Source organism: Dasypus novemcinctus, chromosome 9 (genome assembly GCF_030445035.2).
Source record: "Dasypus novemcinctus isolate mDasNov1 chromosome 9, mDasNov1.1.hap2, whole genome shotgun sequence".
NCBI classification, from domain to species: Eukaryota; Metazoa; Chordata; class Mammalia; order Cingulata; family Dasypodidae; genus Dasypus; species Dasypus novemcinctus.
The window spans coordinates 13,876,416-13,892,727 of NC_080681.1; the positions used below are offsets into that span (position 1 = coordinate 13,876,416).

At 59.6% G+C, this 16,312-nt stretch overlaps 1 protein-coding gene across 2 annotated transcripts in view; it reads right to left on the minus strand.

The window, feature by feature from the left end:
• Positions 1-3,781: 3,781 nt before the first annotated feature.
• The window catches only part of SLC6A17 (solute carrier family 6 member 17), a 54,692-nt gene continuing 42,161 nt past the window's right edge, over positions 3,782-16,312 (minus strand). For both annotated transcript variants that reach the window (XM_058303068.2, XM_058303069.2), the window contains exons 7-12: positions 13,428-13,669; positions 12,984-13,176; positions 11,444-11,636; positions 10,628-10,787; positions 8,747-8,909; positions 3,782-7,903 (exon numbers count right to left, since the gene is read on the minus strand). In XM_058303068.2, the coding sequence (XP_058159051.1) occupies positions 7,535-7,903; positions 8,747-8,909; positions 10,628-10,787; positions 11,444-11,636; positions 12,984-13,176; positions 13,428-13,669 (1,320 nt within the window). In that variant the 3' untranslated portion in view covers positions 3,782-7,534. The remainder of the gene's footprint in view (positions 7,904-8,746; positions 8,910-10,627; positions 10,788-11,443; positions 11,637-12,983; positions 13,177-13,427; positions 13,670-16,312) is intronic.

A 16,312-nucleotide genomic window follows, 5' to 3' on the forward strand; every position in this document is an offset into this window, starting at 1 on the left:
CCCGCTTAACTGAGACAACGTACGTTAAGCACCCAGCGGTTTGCCAAGCACCCCCTGGGGTGGGCTGTTCCGAGTCAGATTGCGATGACCTCTGAAGGCAGGGAGGCTGAGTCTTCTTTTCTGTTCCTTGTGCTGAGCTCAGTCGGCAACTCGATTCATGCTTGATGTTTGGAATTAACAAGCGGGTCAGGGTGAGGGTAAGAAAGGGTTGGCGCCTTCCTTATCAGTAACTTGTTTTATGGTAGAGGGAACACTGGATTGGAGATCAAGAAACTTGGGCTGTGGCCCCGGTTTTTCCATTGCTTGGTGGAGGGAATTCTGGGTAGGTCTTTTCTCCTCTCTGAGCCTCAGTTTCCCTATCTGTTACATGAGGAGATTGGGCCACTAAGGTTGGTGTTCTGGCTACAATTACTGTGAAGCAGATCCCACCCCCATGCCCCCCATGGAGTGGTGGAGTTACAACCACCACTTGCGAATACTCATGATTGTGTGGGTCGGGAGGTGAGGAGGGGCTTGGCTGCACAGCTCCAGAGGGCCTCTCAGGCAGCCGCACGCGGATGTCAGCTGGGGCTGCTGTCCCCTGGAGCTCAGCTGAGCTAAACCTTCAGGATGGCACATTCACGCAGCTGCCGGCTGGTGCGGCTGGCAGCCGGGCACTCGGTGAAGCTGTCAGCTGAAGCACCTACACGCGGCCTCGCCAGCACGGCAGTCTCGGGGCAGTCACACTTCTTTCCACAGCAGCTGGTTTCCCTCCGAACGAGGAGCCCGAGAACACTGGGTGGAAGCAGTGTGGTTTCTTCTAACCCAGTCTTAAAGCCACGAAACATCACTTCCACCGAAGGCGACTGGTCAAAGGAGGCCCTTGCCCACCCAGATTCAAGGGCAGGGGCAAGCATGCTATTTCTTCACCAGAGTGTTTAAGAATTGGGGACTTTTTGTTTTAACCCCTCCATCACTGCAGTCTGTGAACAGTTTTAGCTTGCCTGTGGCCGAAGCTGGAGAAAGGTGTGTTTGATTGTGAGTGTTGGCTGCAGGAACAGGGCAGTGCACAGAGTTAGTGAGTTCCCTGCCACCAACCTGGGGTACCCACCTCCCTGCAAACGGTGCCTTCTCTTCCCTTCTTCCTTGGCCTCTTTGGGTTTTAGACCAAAACCGACTGGGAGACAGACTCCTTGCACTGGTAATGAGGCCACTAGAATGAAACAGACCCCATGGGCTCACCTATGATTGCAAGAAGAAAGGAATCTAATATTCAGTGGGTGCCTATTGCCTTCCATTATGGACGTATTCCACACTGTGTTCCAGCGAGCATTCCAGATGGAAGTTATTTTTCCTCCACAATATCTCTGCAAGGAAGAGACTGAATTGTCGTTGCGCTTTTCCAGATTAGCAATTGGAGATTCACAGGGTAGAGTGACTTGCCCAAGGTCATCCTGTTTGTGGCAGAGCCGTGATTCAAACCTACCGCATGCCACCTGCCCTAGGCAGACATGAGGCAGAAGAAGCTATCTCTCTCGTCCTCCCACTTGCCCTTCTCTTCTCCGTCCCTTAACCCAGGACCCAAATTTAGATACCCACCTGCCCATAATAACACACCCCTTCTGTGCCCCAGTTCTCTGTTCATTGGCTGAATGTCCCCCCTGGAGAATGCAGCTCCCATTCGGGTGCCAAGTGACTGATGACAGATCCTAACACCATGGAACAGGCCTGTTACCTGTGCAGTCACGAGTTCTTTGACACTCCTCCCATTGACAAGTGGGGTCTCTGCACCTTCCCCTAAGTCCTGGGCAGGCGCCGTGACCCATAGAATACGGTGGAAGTGAGGCTGTGCCGTTTCAGCTTCCACCTCTGTCCCTGGGCACAATCCCTCTGAGAGCCCCGACATGTCTTGTCAGCAGTCTGGCCACCTGCAGATGAACTGCGCTGGAAAGGCCGGTTGCAGACGCTCGGGCTGACAGCCCCAGCTGAGCCCAGCCCTCCAGCCAGCCCCACCGGAGCGCCAGGCCTTCGCGTGCTGCCACGGATGCTCGCCTGCCAGCTGAGCATCTCCAAAAAAGCGACCTAAGTTGCTACCCGAAGAGCCACTCAGACAAGCCCTGCCTGAATTCCTCACTCACAGAACCCTGATATAATAAAGGCTGGTTTTAAGCCTCTCAGGTTGGTGATAACCGGATACCCAGCAACGGATAACTGGCGCAACATGGGTTATTTCCTTCCATCCATTCCTTATCTCTCCTTCACAGACTAGGAAATTCAAGCTCAGAGAGACTCCCAAGAAGCCCGGGGCAGAGCTGGCATTTGAACTTGGGATGACAGGCCCAGCCCCTTGCTATACTGTCTCTCCATGGGGGGGCCTGTGTGCCCCTCCTGCAGAGGGTCGGCGCTCAGACCAGAAACACTGTCTTAACTGAAAAACAGAATGAACTGACAGAGTGACACTTCTGGCCTGAGACGTTCCTGGGAGTTTTTTGTTGTGTTGTTTTTGTTTTTTTTTTTTAGTGTGTGCTAGGCATGGATGGATTTTATTTCTTACTCTATATCTACAACTTAATTTGAGGTAAAATTTAAGCAACACATAAAAAAGCCTATTTCTGCTACCACGGAGTATAATTCTCTATTGTGACTCTTGTGATAAGCTAATGAAAGCTCTGTGGAGATGGGGAGATTTGGAGGCAGGGCGTGGGGTTTCTCCAGCCACAAACGCAGGACAGCGGGGGATGATTTATTTCTCTTTTGTTCCCGTAGCTGGCATGGAGCCTGTCCACGGCAAGTGCTTAATACGTGTTTGTTTAGTGAATAAACTAACTCAGAAAGGAATACGTGATGGAGTGGGAGAGCAGGGTCAGCGCCGGTCTCCAGGACCTGGAGAGAAAGGGTTTCCTGCCATCTGGTGGCTGGTTCTGGAACAACAGCTTCCTCTCCAGCGGGAGAAGAAACAGGAAGGGCTCTGAGGTCCGTGGCTGTGCGCTGGGGATCAAGCGGCAGCGTTTCAGACCCGAGTGGGGTGGGAAGTCAGACGTCTGGGCTCTCCCAGTGTCTGTGCTCCACCCCTACTTCCCTCCCCACCCTCCCCACCTCCACCACGAGCTCATCCTGTTCTTCAGAGTGCCAAGCCGTCAGTGAGTGCTTAATAAAAGAATGCTTGGGATGGAAATTGGAGCACACAGGTTATTTCAAATCCTCATTACATCTTCACCTTCGGTTTAGGTCTGCAAAAGGGAGAGCTCCCCTGAAGAGAGGGGCCGCTCCCCAGAGCTCAGAACGAGGCTTGCTCGCCATGAGCCCCCTCCCCGGCCCCCTCCAGCCCCTGCTGTCCCCCTCCTCATCCTCAGACCTCAACACTGGTGCCTTCCAGCTCCGGCATGCCCTTCGGGGAGACGGACCTCGAAGCGCCCCACTGGAGCAGAGCAGAGCAGTGTAGCTCCTCCTGGCAGGAAGGCCAGGTGGGGTTTTTATCCCCTGTGGGGTCCTAGAAGAGGACACCAAGAGCCTTCTCCCATCAGACCGACCCCATTTCCCTCACCTGGGAAAACGTGCAAAGATCAAATATCAGAGGCGCGGAGTACTCGGAACCCAGCAAGGCCCGCTAAAACCCTGTGCTGAGACCTGGGATCATTCTTAGAAAACCTAATCCACGTCCCTTCCCGCCCTCCCCCAACTCCTTGCCCACCCAGCCATCACCCCCAACTCCAGAGCAGCCCTCTCGTTCCCCCCAAAGCTTCCCAGGACCCGCAGCCGCCCACCCCTCCGAGCCCACGGGCAGGTGAGAAAGACAGGAGGGGGCTTGGTAAGAACAGACAATTTATTGTACACCTTGGTGGGGAGAAGAGAGAGGAAGGAGGGGCTCTGGGGGGTGACAATGCCGCGTCCCCTCCCCTGGGCTGAGCCATGCTGGCCCGGGCCCTCCCATGGGACACACGGCCTTGAAGTGGTCTGAACTTGCCAGAACTCAAAGTGCGGGTGCACTCGGGTCTGTACAAAGCAGCGCCTCGGAGGACAAGGGGCCCAGGGTCTAAGCCCCCGGTCTCAGTGAAAGAGCAGCAGAACCCCACCTTTTAGGGTTTGGTGGGAGGAAGCGGGGCTGCTCAGGGAGTTGGGGTTCACTCCAACCTGCCAGAGTCTCTTCTCTTTTTCACTGTGGGGTGTGCTCGGCTGGGGAGGGGGCTGCCCATGAAGAAGGGTGGAAGGGCAGCCCACACACCATAATACTGCAGGCCTGTGCAGGGCATGGGACCGAGCACCCCAGTCCCCACCTCACCCCGCGCGGCAGCCAGGTGACACGGGGTGGGGGGGCTTCTCCTGGCACTGGGAGAGCGGCAGCCCCTGCAGACGTATTGCCGGAGGCCGGAGACCTCCTCACTGGCATCTACTTGATGCCACCCCGCGTCTGGGTCTCGGGCTTCACAGTGCCTCCGTGGAGAGGGCAGAGGTGCCCTGGGCAAGAAGCTGGTGAGGGGGGCTGGAGGGCGGGCAAAGGCAGGGGATCCTGCTCTGCCCCCACACCTGCGACTGCCAGCCCCGGAGTCCACTCCCTCCCGGTGGGAGCCGCCTCAGCCGAAGCCCGGGGGCCCGTGCAGGACTCGGGGGCTCGCCCCTCTCTGGCCACCTGCTGCTCCTCTGGGGAGGCCAGGCCAGTCGCCCTGCCCCGGGTGGCCCCACCAGCCCCGGACCCCCTCTGGCCTCCCCTCACCCCCACGCTCCCCAGCTCCGCTGAGGCGTGTGTGGGTCCCGGGCAGAGCAGGTGCGGCTGCTACTGCCTGGACTGGTCACCAGCGTCCGAAGCCCAGTACTTTTCCTCCACAGGAAATTGATTTGGGGGGTTTTGGGTTTTTTTACCCCAACGGTCCTCCTTCCCTGTTTCTGGCGTGAAGGCAATGAGTCACCAGCGAGAAAGACGCTCCTTGCCCCACGGCAGGGGCCTTTCTGGGGATGGGGTGGAGAGGAGGAGGAAGGGGCAGTGTGGTCTCAGGGAGGCGGGGACACTGGGAATCACGAAGCAGCACCCTACGCACACCCACACCCACCACACACACACACACACACACACGCACAGAGCTCTGGGCCCTACGTCTAACACAGCAACGACACGCCGGGCAGGGCCCCGTCGGCAGCAAAAGGCTATGAGCACTACTGAGCCCGCGGAACCCGGGCAGGCGGCCCCGGGGCAGCCCCTTCCCGCAGGCCGGCGGGCTGGGGCTGGCCCAGCCACACGCTACAAAATTAAAAATATATCAAATATACAATGAAAATAGATCTGTACAGCACTGAGGATGAAAATAGTCCACCAGCCACGGTATAATATTGGGTTTGTCATTTAACAGCATTTACACCCACATGTACAGATTGAATATACAATAGAAATAGAATACATAGAAGAGTATATATAGTAGAGTGTCTCTCCCGGGGTTCTTGCTTTTCCTGTTGCTAATTTTGCTTGGAATTAGGCATGGAGCCAGAAAGGTGGTGTCAGGTGGAGGGGGCCTGAGGCAGGATGCTGTACCCCAAAGGCTCAGCTGTCTGGGGATGTGGGGATCTCCCTCTGCCCCCAAACACCCAGGAAGGACAGGAGGACTGGGAGGGCTAGGAAAAAGGGGAAGGGATGGGAGAGAGGTTGAGTAAGGGAGATGGCAGTGCAGGTGGTGGGAGAGGAGCTGGTTGAGGGGGGGACTGAAGGATGAAAGTGGACACCCTGGGCCAGGACTGTCCCTCCCAGTGCTGACAGCAATCAGAGCCACAGGCAACTAGAGGGACTCAGGACCCCCCAGGATGGAGCACCGTGGCCTGCTCCTGCCCTGCCCATGGCTCTCAAAGATGGAGATTTGCTGTCCCAGCTAGTTTTCCTTCCATCCACCTACCCATCCATCCATCCATGCACCCACCATCCATCCTTCCATTCATCCATCCACCCACCTGTCCTTCCATCCATCCACCCACCCATCCTTCCTTCCATCTATCCATCCACCCACCTGTCCTTCCATCCACCCACCCACCCATCCTTCCTTCCATTCATCCAGCCACCCATCTATCCTTCCACCTACCCACCCACTCATCCATCCATCCTTCCTTCCATCCATCCAGCCACCCATCTATCCTTCCACCTACCCACCCACTCATCCATCCATCCATCCAACCATCCATCCATCCTTCCACCCACCCATCCATCCATCCATCTCTCCATCCAACCATCCATCCATCCATCCATCTCTCCCTCCCTCCCCCCCTCCATCCATCCATCCATGGCTCAGCAGATCTTTATCCTCCAGTCAGCTCTGCATCCTCCCAGCCTGCACCCTGAGGGCAGCCTCCTCCCCGGGGAGGCCCTGAAGGCCGGGGTAGGTGGCGATGCTGCTCTCAGGACAGGGCGGCCCTTCCCCTCACTGTCCACAGCCCTGCCTGTGCATGCTCCTGCCTCTGCTGGGAGGCTTGGGTGAGGATTCCAAGGTGTGTGCACACTGGGTCCTGTGCTCGTGTGGCAGGGAGAGTGGTGGCAGCCCCAAAGGGCAGTGAAGTTATCTGTCTTTCCCTGGGCATGAGGCTTCCTGGGTCTGAGCCCCTGAATTCCAGGGACCCCCATTCCAGGGGAGAAGCTGCCACTAGAAAGAACACCTGGCCCCAGGGGAGAGGGGAGGGCGTGTGCTTCACAATTGTGCTCCAAGTCATCTGAATTGTGCTGTGACCATCTCATTGTGCTCTGGAAATCTGTCCTGGCATGGTCGGTGTCTCTCCAAGGAGACCACCGCCCTGGGCTCCATCCAGGCTGGCTGGGGCCAGGGTGTGGGAAGGAGGCTGGAAAGGACGCACAGCCTTCCCAGGCAGGAGGCGGGACACACCCCACCTATCCAGGCAGGAGCAAGGCGAAAGCGTGTTCCAACCTGGAGCCTGGGGCTGCGGAGCCGCGCCCCCTCCCACCCTCCGGCTGCCAAGGCGCATGCTCAAACAGCAAGTGCCCTCCGCCTCTCCAACAGAACCTGGGAGCTTCTGCGTCTGTCTGAGCCCTGAGTCCTGCCACCCCGTCCCCTCGCCCAGCCCTCAGTGAGGCCACCTCCAGGCCCAGGAGCAGCCCCGTGTGTCGAGTCCTGCTCCCGAGGCAGACCCGGCGAGGCAGACCCGGCCAAAGCGCCCCGCCCCCACCCCGGCGCCGCTCGACGCCTGGCAGGACAGGGGGAGGCCCGAGACCCCAAGAACGGCGGGTGGCAGGTCCCAGGGAGAGCAGGCGCGTGGAGGGACCCTGACGGGGCCACTTGGAGCCTTCCCTGTGCCGGGAATCAGGACTTCTGGATTGTTCCAGTTGTTTGGCTGGAATTTGGTGAGAGGATCTCAGAGGGTTAGATGGGGGTAGGGGCTGGATGGGGGACAGAGCTGCCCCCCGCCCTCTGCTCAAGTCTAGGGAGAAGTCAGCTGGAACTGGGGTGGGGGGCGGCGGGGCAGACCCTCTCTCCTGGGGCAGAGGGCCTGGGCCTGGAGGCCACGGCGGGAAGAGGCCAGGCCAAGTGGGCAGCTGGGCGTGGGGGGCTTGGCGGGCGGGACGCAGGGGTCACAGCTCTGACTCGGGGGTGCCGGCCAGGAGGTAGCCGCTCCCGTAGCGTCCGTTGGGGTTGCTGCTGGCCTCCAGGGGCGACGCGCTGCCGGGCCCCAGGTAGGAGCGGTGCGTGGGCATGGGGGACGGGGCCTCGCTGGGCGCCTTGCTGAGGATGAAGCGGGTCTCGTCGTTCTCCTCCAGGTTGGAGATGTCCTTCATCATGCGGCCCTTCTTGTAGGACACGGAGAGGGTGTTGGAGCCGTCGGAGAGCAGGTGGAAGTGCCGCAGCACGAACACCACGGGGATGGGCAGGGTGGCCACGACGATGAGGGCGACGAGCAGGGCCATGGCCCAGTTGGGGAAGTACAGGTAGCGCTCGGCAGCCTGGGGTGGGCGGGAGGTGGGGTGGGGGGGTGAGGGCCTCCAGGACGCGCCCCCCCCCCTGCCCTCGCCCGCTGCCTTCCTCCTCCCCAGCCTCCCCGCCCACCACCCTGGCCAGGCACCAGCAGAGATGGGGCCATCGAGGACTGCCTGGGCCTCCCCGGGCCTCAGTTTCCACCTCTGTAAAATGGACGGGGAATTCCACTCCACAGACATGGAGAGAGAGAATGTGGGATAGAAAGACTGGACAGGGAAGCGGACTTGGCCCAGTGTTTAGGGAGTCCGTCTACCACTTGAGAGGTCCGCGGTTCAAACCTCGGGCCTCCTTGACCCACGTGGAGCTGGCCCATGCACACTGCTGATGCGCACAAAGAGTGCCCTGCCATGCAGGGGTGTCCCCCGCGTAGGGGAGCCCCACGTGCAAGGAGTGTGTCCTGTAAGGAGAGCCGCCCGGCGCTAAAGAAAGTGCAGCCTGCCCAGGAATGGCACTGCACACACGGAGAGCTGACACAACAAGACGACCCAACAAAAAAAAAGAGACAGATTCCTGATGCCGCTGACAAGAATAGAAGTGGACACAGAAGAACAAGCAGGGAATGGACACATGGAAAGCAGACAACTGGTGGGGCAGGGAGAAGAGAAATAAAAATAAATCTCTTAAAAAAAAAAAAAGACTGGACAATTGAGTTCACCATTTTGAGCCTCGGTTTCCTCATTTGTGCCACAGGGACAATGCCCCCATCTCTCCAGGTTCTGGTAAAGAACCAAGATTAGATGCCCTCTAAAGGCCGGTTGCGCTAAAGGCCTGTGGGGACGGGAGGTCCCCGAGGCTCGGGGCCCCCTCACCTCCTCCTTGATCCAGGCGCTGTAGCCGGGGGGCGAGACGCCCAGCTGGATGACGCTGGCCGTGGTGAGCACGGCCATGCACAGCGGAGACACGAACTTCCACATGTAGAAGTAGAAGCGGTAGGGCCGGAAACCCAGCATCTCCGTCAGCTCCTGCATGAACCTGCGGGGGCAGCACAGGCCCCGCCTTGGCGCCCGCGCGCCCCGCCCCCGCAGCCTGCGCGCCCCGGGCCGCCCTCCCCGCGGCGCGCTCCGCCGGGCGCTTTCGATGCTCAGGATGTCCTACTCTGTGGCCCAGTGGCCTCTGGAAAGGCGCTATCCTCCAACCCTCCCTGACTCTGCCACACCCCTCCCAGGATCCCTGGGGGCTGCTCAGACACCCCAGGGCGGGCGTTAACGGGCTCGGCGTTCACAAGGGACCCAGCCTCTTCAAGCTGGCCCCGCTCCGGACTGCACGGGGCCAGACTCCCCCTGCTGGAGAGGCGGGAACTGCACGCCCCTAGGGCAGGGGTTCTTAACCACCGAAGATTTCAGGGGACCGTGACCTTGAACTGAAAACCCACAAAAACAGCATTCTTGTGACGACGTGTTGGTGCGGGTGTGATGTCTGTAGTAAATAATAGTAAGGGGTCGTGGTTTTCACCTGACTGGCAAAGGGTCCGTGGAACAAAGTAAAAAACCTCTGGTTTAGGGTTTTTAACCAAAGGGTCTGCGGGTGGAATTCCGGGAGATGGGCAGTCTGTGCGCTTAAATGGCATTAATTTTTTTAAAAAATTGCTGGTCCGTAACTGAAAGCTGGCATTTTTTTCTATAATATTATGAATGCAAGCAACAAACCACAGGAGTGTTAACAGTACCTGTGACTTTGTCACCAATAAATTAAATACAGGTATTTTCATATTCATTACAGTGGTTGAAGATACCTAGAAACATCCTTTATGCTCATCACTATTTCCAAATTACAGATCCACTGCTAAATAATGAAATTTAATGCATTAAAAATATAGCACACATACATCACAGTATCACAAATTTTAAACAATAGTTTTGCTGGCTTTCAGTATAATTAGTATCCTATATAATCCCAGATTTCTTATTTAATGCATTTAAAAATAATACTCTGAGAAGGGGTCCAGGGACTTCACCAGACTGACAAAGGTTCAGGCACAAAAAGAAGGAAGAGCCCCTTCCAGCAGCATCTCCCCTTCCCGGCTCGCGGGCGAGGTGGAAGCAGTGACTCCTTTCTTACCGCTAAGAGGATGAAGTTCTCCTTTTCCTATCCCTCCCTGGGTTCTCCTGCCCCCTCCTGGAAGCAGAGGGCTGGGGCCAAGGACCAGCAGGAGAGACCTTGTCCTGGGGCTTCCCGGGACACGATTTGTTATCGAATGAGGACTGAGGGGAGCGCAGGCCTCCCAGGCCCTCAGCCCCAGGCCCTTCTTGTGCCCGACCCCGCCTTCGGGCTGCACCCAGGCTTCATCTCACACCCGTCTAGTCGCCCTATACCTGGGTGCCAGCTGCTGGGGTCCATGAGCTCCCTAAGGGCACAGGTCTCTCGTGGGACCACAGGGGGCTAACAACCTGATCGGAGTTCTGAAGCCGAGCCGGCGCCCAGGGGAGGGGCTCTGGGCTCTAAGGAGGCCGGGGGTCTCGGCCCAACTCTGTCTCTCACCAGCCACCCGGCCCTGGGGCCTCGGGCAGATCATGTCCTCTCTCTGGGCCTCAGTTTCCCTCCACGAGGAAGGACGCTTCAGCAGTGACATTCTGGCTCTAGGGTCTCCCGCCCCACTCACCAGCAGCCCTGGGGACCCAGGACTCTCCAGGGAGGCCTGCAGGAACGGACCCCTCCTGTGGGCCCCCCGCCCCGCCCCTCGGCCCCCTTACTTCTTGGTTCCGTAGATCCAGGCCACGGCGATGTTCTCGAGGATGACGATGACCGTGAGTGGCAGGGTGGCCGAGTAGTCATCGAACATGGTGACAAAGTAGTTTCCGGAGCGCTGGACGAACAAGAGCCCCACGAAGAATGCAAAGACACAGCAGCCCACTACAGAGAGCCAAGGCCGGTGTGGGGGCGCAGGTGCGGGGGGGGGGAGGGCAGGGGTCTCGGGGGCGCCCGGCCCCTCCCATCACACCCCACCCTCCAGCAGTCCCCGAGCGAGGGTCTCAGATGCTGGATTCTGAGCTCCGGTGCTCCCAGGCAGGGGGCAACCGGAGAAAGTCTCCATCACCCCTCTGTTCTCCTCGCCCCTGCCCTGGCCCGGCGCCCGGTTCGAGCGGACCCCGGCGGGTCCCTTGGACTGCTGGGATTTAACGAAAGGATTCATCTGATCGTCACCCCCGGTCTTTCCCTCCGCCTCGGTTTCCCCATTTGAGAACAGGGAGACGCTCCGTTCTGGAGGTGTCAAGTGGGAGATGGCCCCGTACGGAGCCCAGAGCAACTCCACAGGGGCAGGGAGCCTGGGGCGAGGCTGGGGGGGTCGTGGACGCGGCCCGGGAACGGTGCGACAGTGGCGGGCCAGCGCACGCAGCCAGCGCCGGGGGCTGCCCAGCGGGACTGGCAGGGGGACGGGGGCCAGCCCCCAGCCCGGGCTTGGCGGGTTCCCAACCAGCCTTCTCCTCTCCCGCCGGAGGGCAGGGTGGGGGGGTGGAGTCGGCACCCTGCCTTCCTGCGGTCTGAGGCCGCCGCCGCGGGCGCAGTACCTGTGAACATCTCCTTGGGCACCTTGAAGGTGTCGATGACGGGCGTGGTGATGCCGGCCATGGTCCCGATCATGCTGCCCAGGCCCAGGTTGATGAGCATCAGGAAGAACATGACCGACCAGAACGGGGAGGCGGGGAAGTGCGTCATGGCCTCGGTGAAGGCGATGAAGGCCAGGCCCGTGCCCTGCACCGACTGCGGGCGACACGGCGGCTCAGCCGGCCCCTCCGCCCCCTCGGAGCCGCGCGGCCCTCTCCCGCGGGGATCCCCGCTCCCCCATATCCCAGTCGCGGCTTTGGGCCCCGGGGTTCTCCAGCTTTCGAGGGCACCGGAGGCCCCCAAGGGGAGCGTCAGAACAGCAGCTCCGCGGCCCCCGGGGGGCTTCCAGCTGCTCCCGGCGCAGGCTCAGGCAAGAGCCGCCCCCTCCCTAGGACCCCCCCTGCTCCCTCCGGCTCCCAGCTCGGAACCCTGGCCCGTACCGCTGTGCGCCCAGCTTTCCGGGGCCCGTGCCTGGCCCGCACCCCACAGACAGTGACTTGGTTTGTCTGGGTTGAAGCCCGGGGTATAAAGCCCCCGGGTGATTCCGGTGCGCGCCAAGCGCAGGGAGCCACTGCTTTGCTGCGTGGCCCTTGCCCTCGTGACACCCGACCGCCCGCTACCACCGCGTGGGCGCCGGCCTGCATGTCCAGTGGTGGCGGGGACCGTGGGTGCGTCCTTCTCGCCATTTGGATGCTATGGAGGCGGGACCGTGTGCAAAGCTGCTAGAACCCTAGTTTTTTCCAGGGGACCAGGCCACACCCATGAGAATGGGGGTGGGTGTCACAGGAAGGGAAGGTCCTTTAGGCTGCCAGGCGCCGGGGAGGGGACCAGCACCCACCAGCACCCAGACTGGGCCCTTTCTACTTGACCACTGGGGAAGGGGCCGTGGGGCATGGACACAACTCCCCAGTGTCAGGGCTGTGCCCACCAGACCGAGCGAGACTTTTAAGGTGGCGGTAAGAGCTCAGGGAAAGCCCGACCCTCCCTGGCCGGTGAAGAAGGCGCGGCTGGCCCGGGCTGGGCTGCACTGTCCCTGCCCATGCCCGGCCGTGGCTGCGGCCGGCTTCTCCCCCTTTCTATCAGAACGATCCTCTTGAAAGTTACAAGTGGGGCACGTGGGAATAGAAGGCGCCCACACCCGGACCCCAGCATCCATGGCAAATGCTAATTTAAACACAGTTCACATGCACCGTGTCCGAGATGCTCGCTTAAGCCCATCGCACGGGGCGGGGACCGTATTCTAGAAACCCGGGCCATCAGCGCGACGTCCTCTCAGACGGCTACTTGGCACTTCTTGGGTGTCTGCCTCGGCGCCTCATCTAGACTCAAGGCTCCCTAAGGGCTTTGCCAGACACCTTCTCCCTGTCTGGGCACAGGCAGGTCCTAGGCGAGTCGCACAAGCAACCCCACGACGGTTTCCTAAGGCCGGCACCCAAGCTCCCACCGCCCCTGGCCCGCCTCCGGGGCCACCCTCTCCCGGCTGCCTCCCCGCCCGCCCCGCACCTTGTCCAGCTCGTCCTCCAGGAGGCAGGGATTGAGGCCCAGGGCCGAGAAGTGGTCCTCCTTCACGGTCCTGATGACGTTGTACATCTCCGCGTAGTCCTTGGTGGTCAGGTGGGAGAAGTTGACGTGGGGGGGGATGAGGTCCCGGCTCAGGACGTTGGCGTTGAGATAGCCCAGGATCTTCTCGGCATTCCTGCAGCGGGGGGGGGAGAGGGTCGGGGGAGAAGTCGGTGGGGGGGGGGGAGAGGAGGGGGGAGATGCTGGAGGCTTCTCCCAGACCCCCCGGGACCCCCCACGGGCATCTCTGCACCTGCCCCTGCGGTCCTGGGCTCCTCTGGTCTCCCTGCTCAGCCCGGGCTGGAGGGCGCCCTCCGCGCGCCAGGCACCTGCCGGCTCCCGGGGCGGGGGGCAGGGGGGAGGGGCTGGCAGGCGGGGGCCACCTACTCGACCACACACTTCTCGTTCATGATGTTGGCCTTGAATCCCAGCACGGCGAACACCACGAGGGTGGCCAGCACCGAGGTGAAGAAGTTGATGAAGGACACCAGGGCAGCGTCGAAGTGGCAGTTGTTGTCCTGCTTGTTGTAGCTGGAGAAGGCGATGACGCCGCCGAAGCCCAGCCCCAGGGCGAAGAAGACCTGGGTGGCCGCCTCCCGCCACACCTGGGGGTCCAGCATCTTGTCCAGCTGTGGGGGCAGCGCCGTGGCGGGGGGAGAAAAGAGGCAAGGGTGTTAGCCACGGGCAGTGGGGCTCCTCAGCCCCGGCGGGGCCCACAGGCCCAGTGGTATGGCGCCGTGGCCGTGTGGCCTCGGGCAATTCGCCTAACCCCTCGAGCCTCAGTTTCCCCATCTGTAAAACCTGGATAACAAGAGTATCACCAACCGCAGAGGATTGTTGTGAGGCCTAAGGAAGATAAAATAAATGCTATCTGCTTACACAGCACGTTCTCAGTTCATTTTAACTGCAATCATTGCCTTACCATGGAGCTACCATTCTAAGAGTATTGGCAGGGCCACCACATACAATTGTGTAGTGCTCAACTCTAGGGTGTGCCATTCCCTTAGACTGTAGTGTAAATGGTGCTTCCTAGAGTTGCACAGTGTACAGCCTGCACAACAGTGCAAGAGAGCTGAGAATGCTGATGCCTCACCTCAAACCATGAAAAAAAACATCAGTTTCTCCCTCCTGCCTAGCCAATCTTTCCTTTTCCAGAAAAAAAGGCCAATGTTCATCCATATGAATTCACATGGTCCAAGTCACAGAAATCCCCACCCCAGCGTGAGGCACAGAACCCAGATACTTCCTGGAGAGAGGCAGACCCTGCCTAACCCCCCATCTACCCTAGGCGCTGACAGGAGCCTGAACCACAGCAGATTTGAATGGCAAGGGGCAATTTCCCAAGTGCTCTTGTACCCCTTTTCCTTTTACTGTTTGTTCCTCAAGGCAGGAAGCAAGGCTTGGATCAAGCACAGAGCACTTAGGCCAGACAGACCCAAGTTTAAATCCCATTTCCCATTTTTTTAAGACATTATTTCCCACCCTGAGATGACTCCATCATCTCTCTGCTCATTGTCTGCTCATTGTGTCTGCTCATTGTCTATCCTCATTGTGTCCGCTCGTTGTCTGCTTCTCTTCTTTAGGAGGCACTGGGAACCAAACCCAGGACCTCCTGTGTGGGAGGCAGGTGCCCAACTGCTTGAACCACATCCACTTCTTGCTCGTTGTGTCTGCTCATTGTGTCAGCTCATTGCATCAGTTCATCTTCTTTAGGAGGCACTGAGAACCAAACCCAGGACCTCCCATGTGGGAGGTGGGCACCCAACCGCTTGAGTCACATCCACTCCCCCCATTTCCCATTTTTCAATAGCTGTGAAGGTTAGGCAAGCGACAATGCCTGCTTCACAAGCCTCGGTTTTTTCATGTGAAAAATGGGCATCACAGTAGAATTTTTCTCCCAGGGTTGTTGCTTGTGTACACAGCAGACATTTAACCCTGACAAAAGGTTTCTGACCTAGGCAGGCAGGGTTTCAGGAGACTGACGGGGGTTATTATTCACATTTCGAAAACACAGACTGAAAACCCCAGGGTAAAATGACTTGCTCAAAGCAATGGAGCTAGTTGGGGCCGAGGAGTCACTAAACACGTCTCCCATCACAGGGCCATGGCGATAGCCCGTCGGCTGCGCACTCTTCGCAGCACTTCCCCACTGGGCCTTTGCCGCCGAGGTGGACCTAAGTGACTCGCTCCAAACAGATGAGAGCAGCGAGCAGCGAGTTAGAGAATCAGCTGGTATTTTACAGCCCCGACACCCCGGACCGAGGGCCCACCCGCCTTCCGGCCCAGCAGCTTCCTGGACGTGGATCTGCATCTGGAGTCCCTCCAGCAGGGCAATCTGCAGGGCTGGCAGGACAGAGGGGCTGGGGGAAGGCAGCCCGAGGCCGCGGGGCACACAGAGGGCACGAATGGGCTTAGCCTTCAAGCTTCCGAGAGAGAGAAGATGCGGAGAAGAGGGGGGACAGCAGGAGGTGCCGCGAACGGAGACGCTCAATCGAAGGCCTGGTTCGCGAGTATGTGTGCTCCAGGAGGCCAGGCTCTCCCACCCCACCAAAAGGTAATGCTCTCTTTGGACCACCAAGAAAGCCTGGAGGGGGGGGTGGATGTAGCTCAGTGGTTGAGCGCCTGCTTCCCTTGTACAAGGTCCTGGGCTCAATCCCTGGTACCTCCTTTAAAAAAAAAAGCCCAGATCCTAGACCTTTAAAGAGGTAAGAGCCCCTTGGTAGCCGAGAGAAGGTCACCACCTCTCCACACCCCAGCCTCTGTGCACCAGCAGCTGTAACATGATGTGGTCTCTCTGCAGCCATGACATCCAGCCGCTCATCCGTCAAGCACTGAGCACCTGCTGTGGGCCAAGCCCCGTCCCAGGCAATGGGGAGGCCACGAGGGCAAAAGCAGGCAAGGTCCCAGCTCTCGTGGCCGGAGGGACGGACGCTGGCCAAGCGAGCCCAGCAAATGTGGCAAGGGTGAAGGGAGGCCCCCAATGCGAAGAGAGCCAATAAGGGGGCTCTGCCCCAGCCAGGCGGCCAGGGACGGCTTCCCGGAGGAAGGGAGCCTGGAGCTGACACCTGAGAGGGGACGACAGCCGGGCTGAGGGGAGGGAACAGCATCCCAGGCAGGGGGACAGTGTGCACAGAGGCCCCGCAGTGGCACAGGGGACGGTGGGGAAGGCAGGTGGAAGCAGGCAGGGTGGCTGAAACGGGGAGGACCAGGTGGGAGTGGTCCGGGGGAGACCAGGAGAGGCAGAGGGGCCAGGTGGCAGGGTCGCTAAGGAG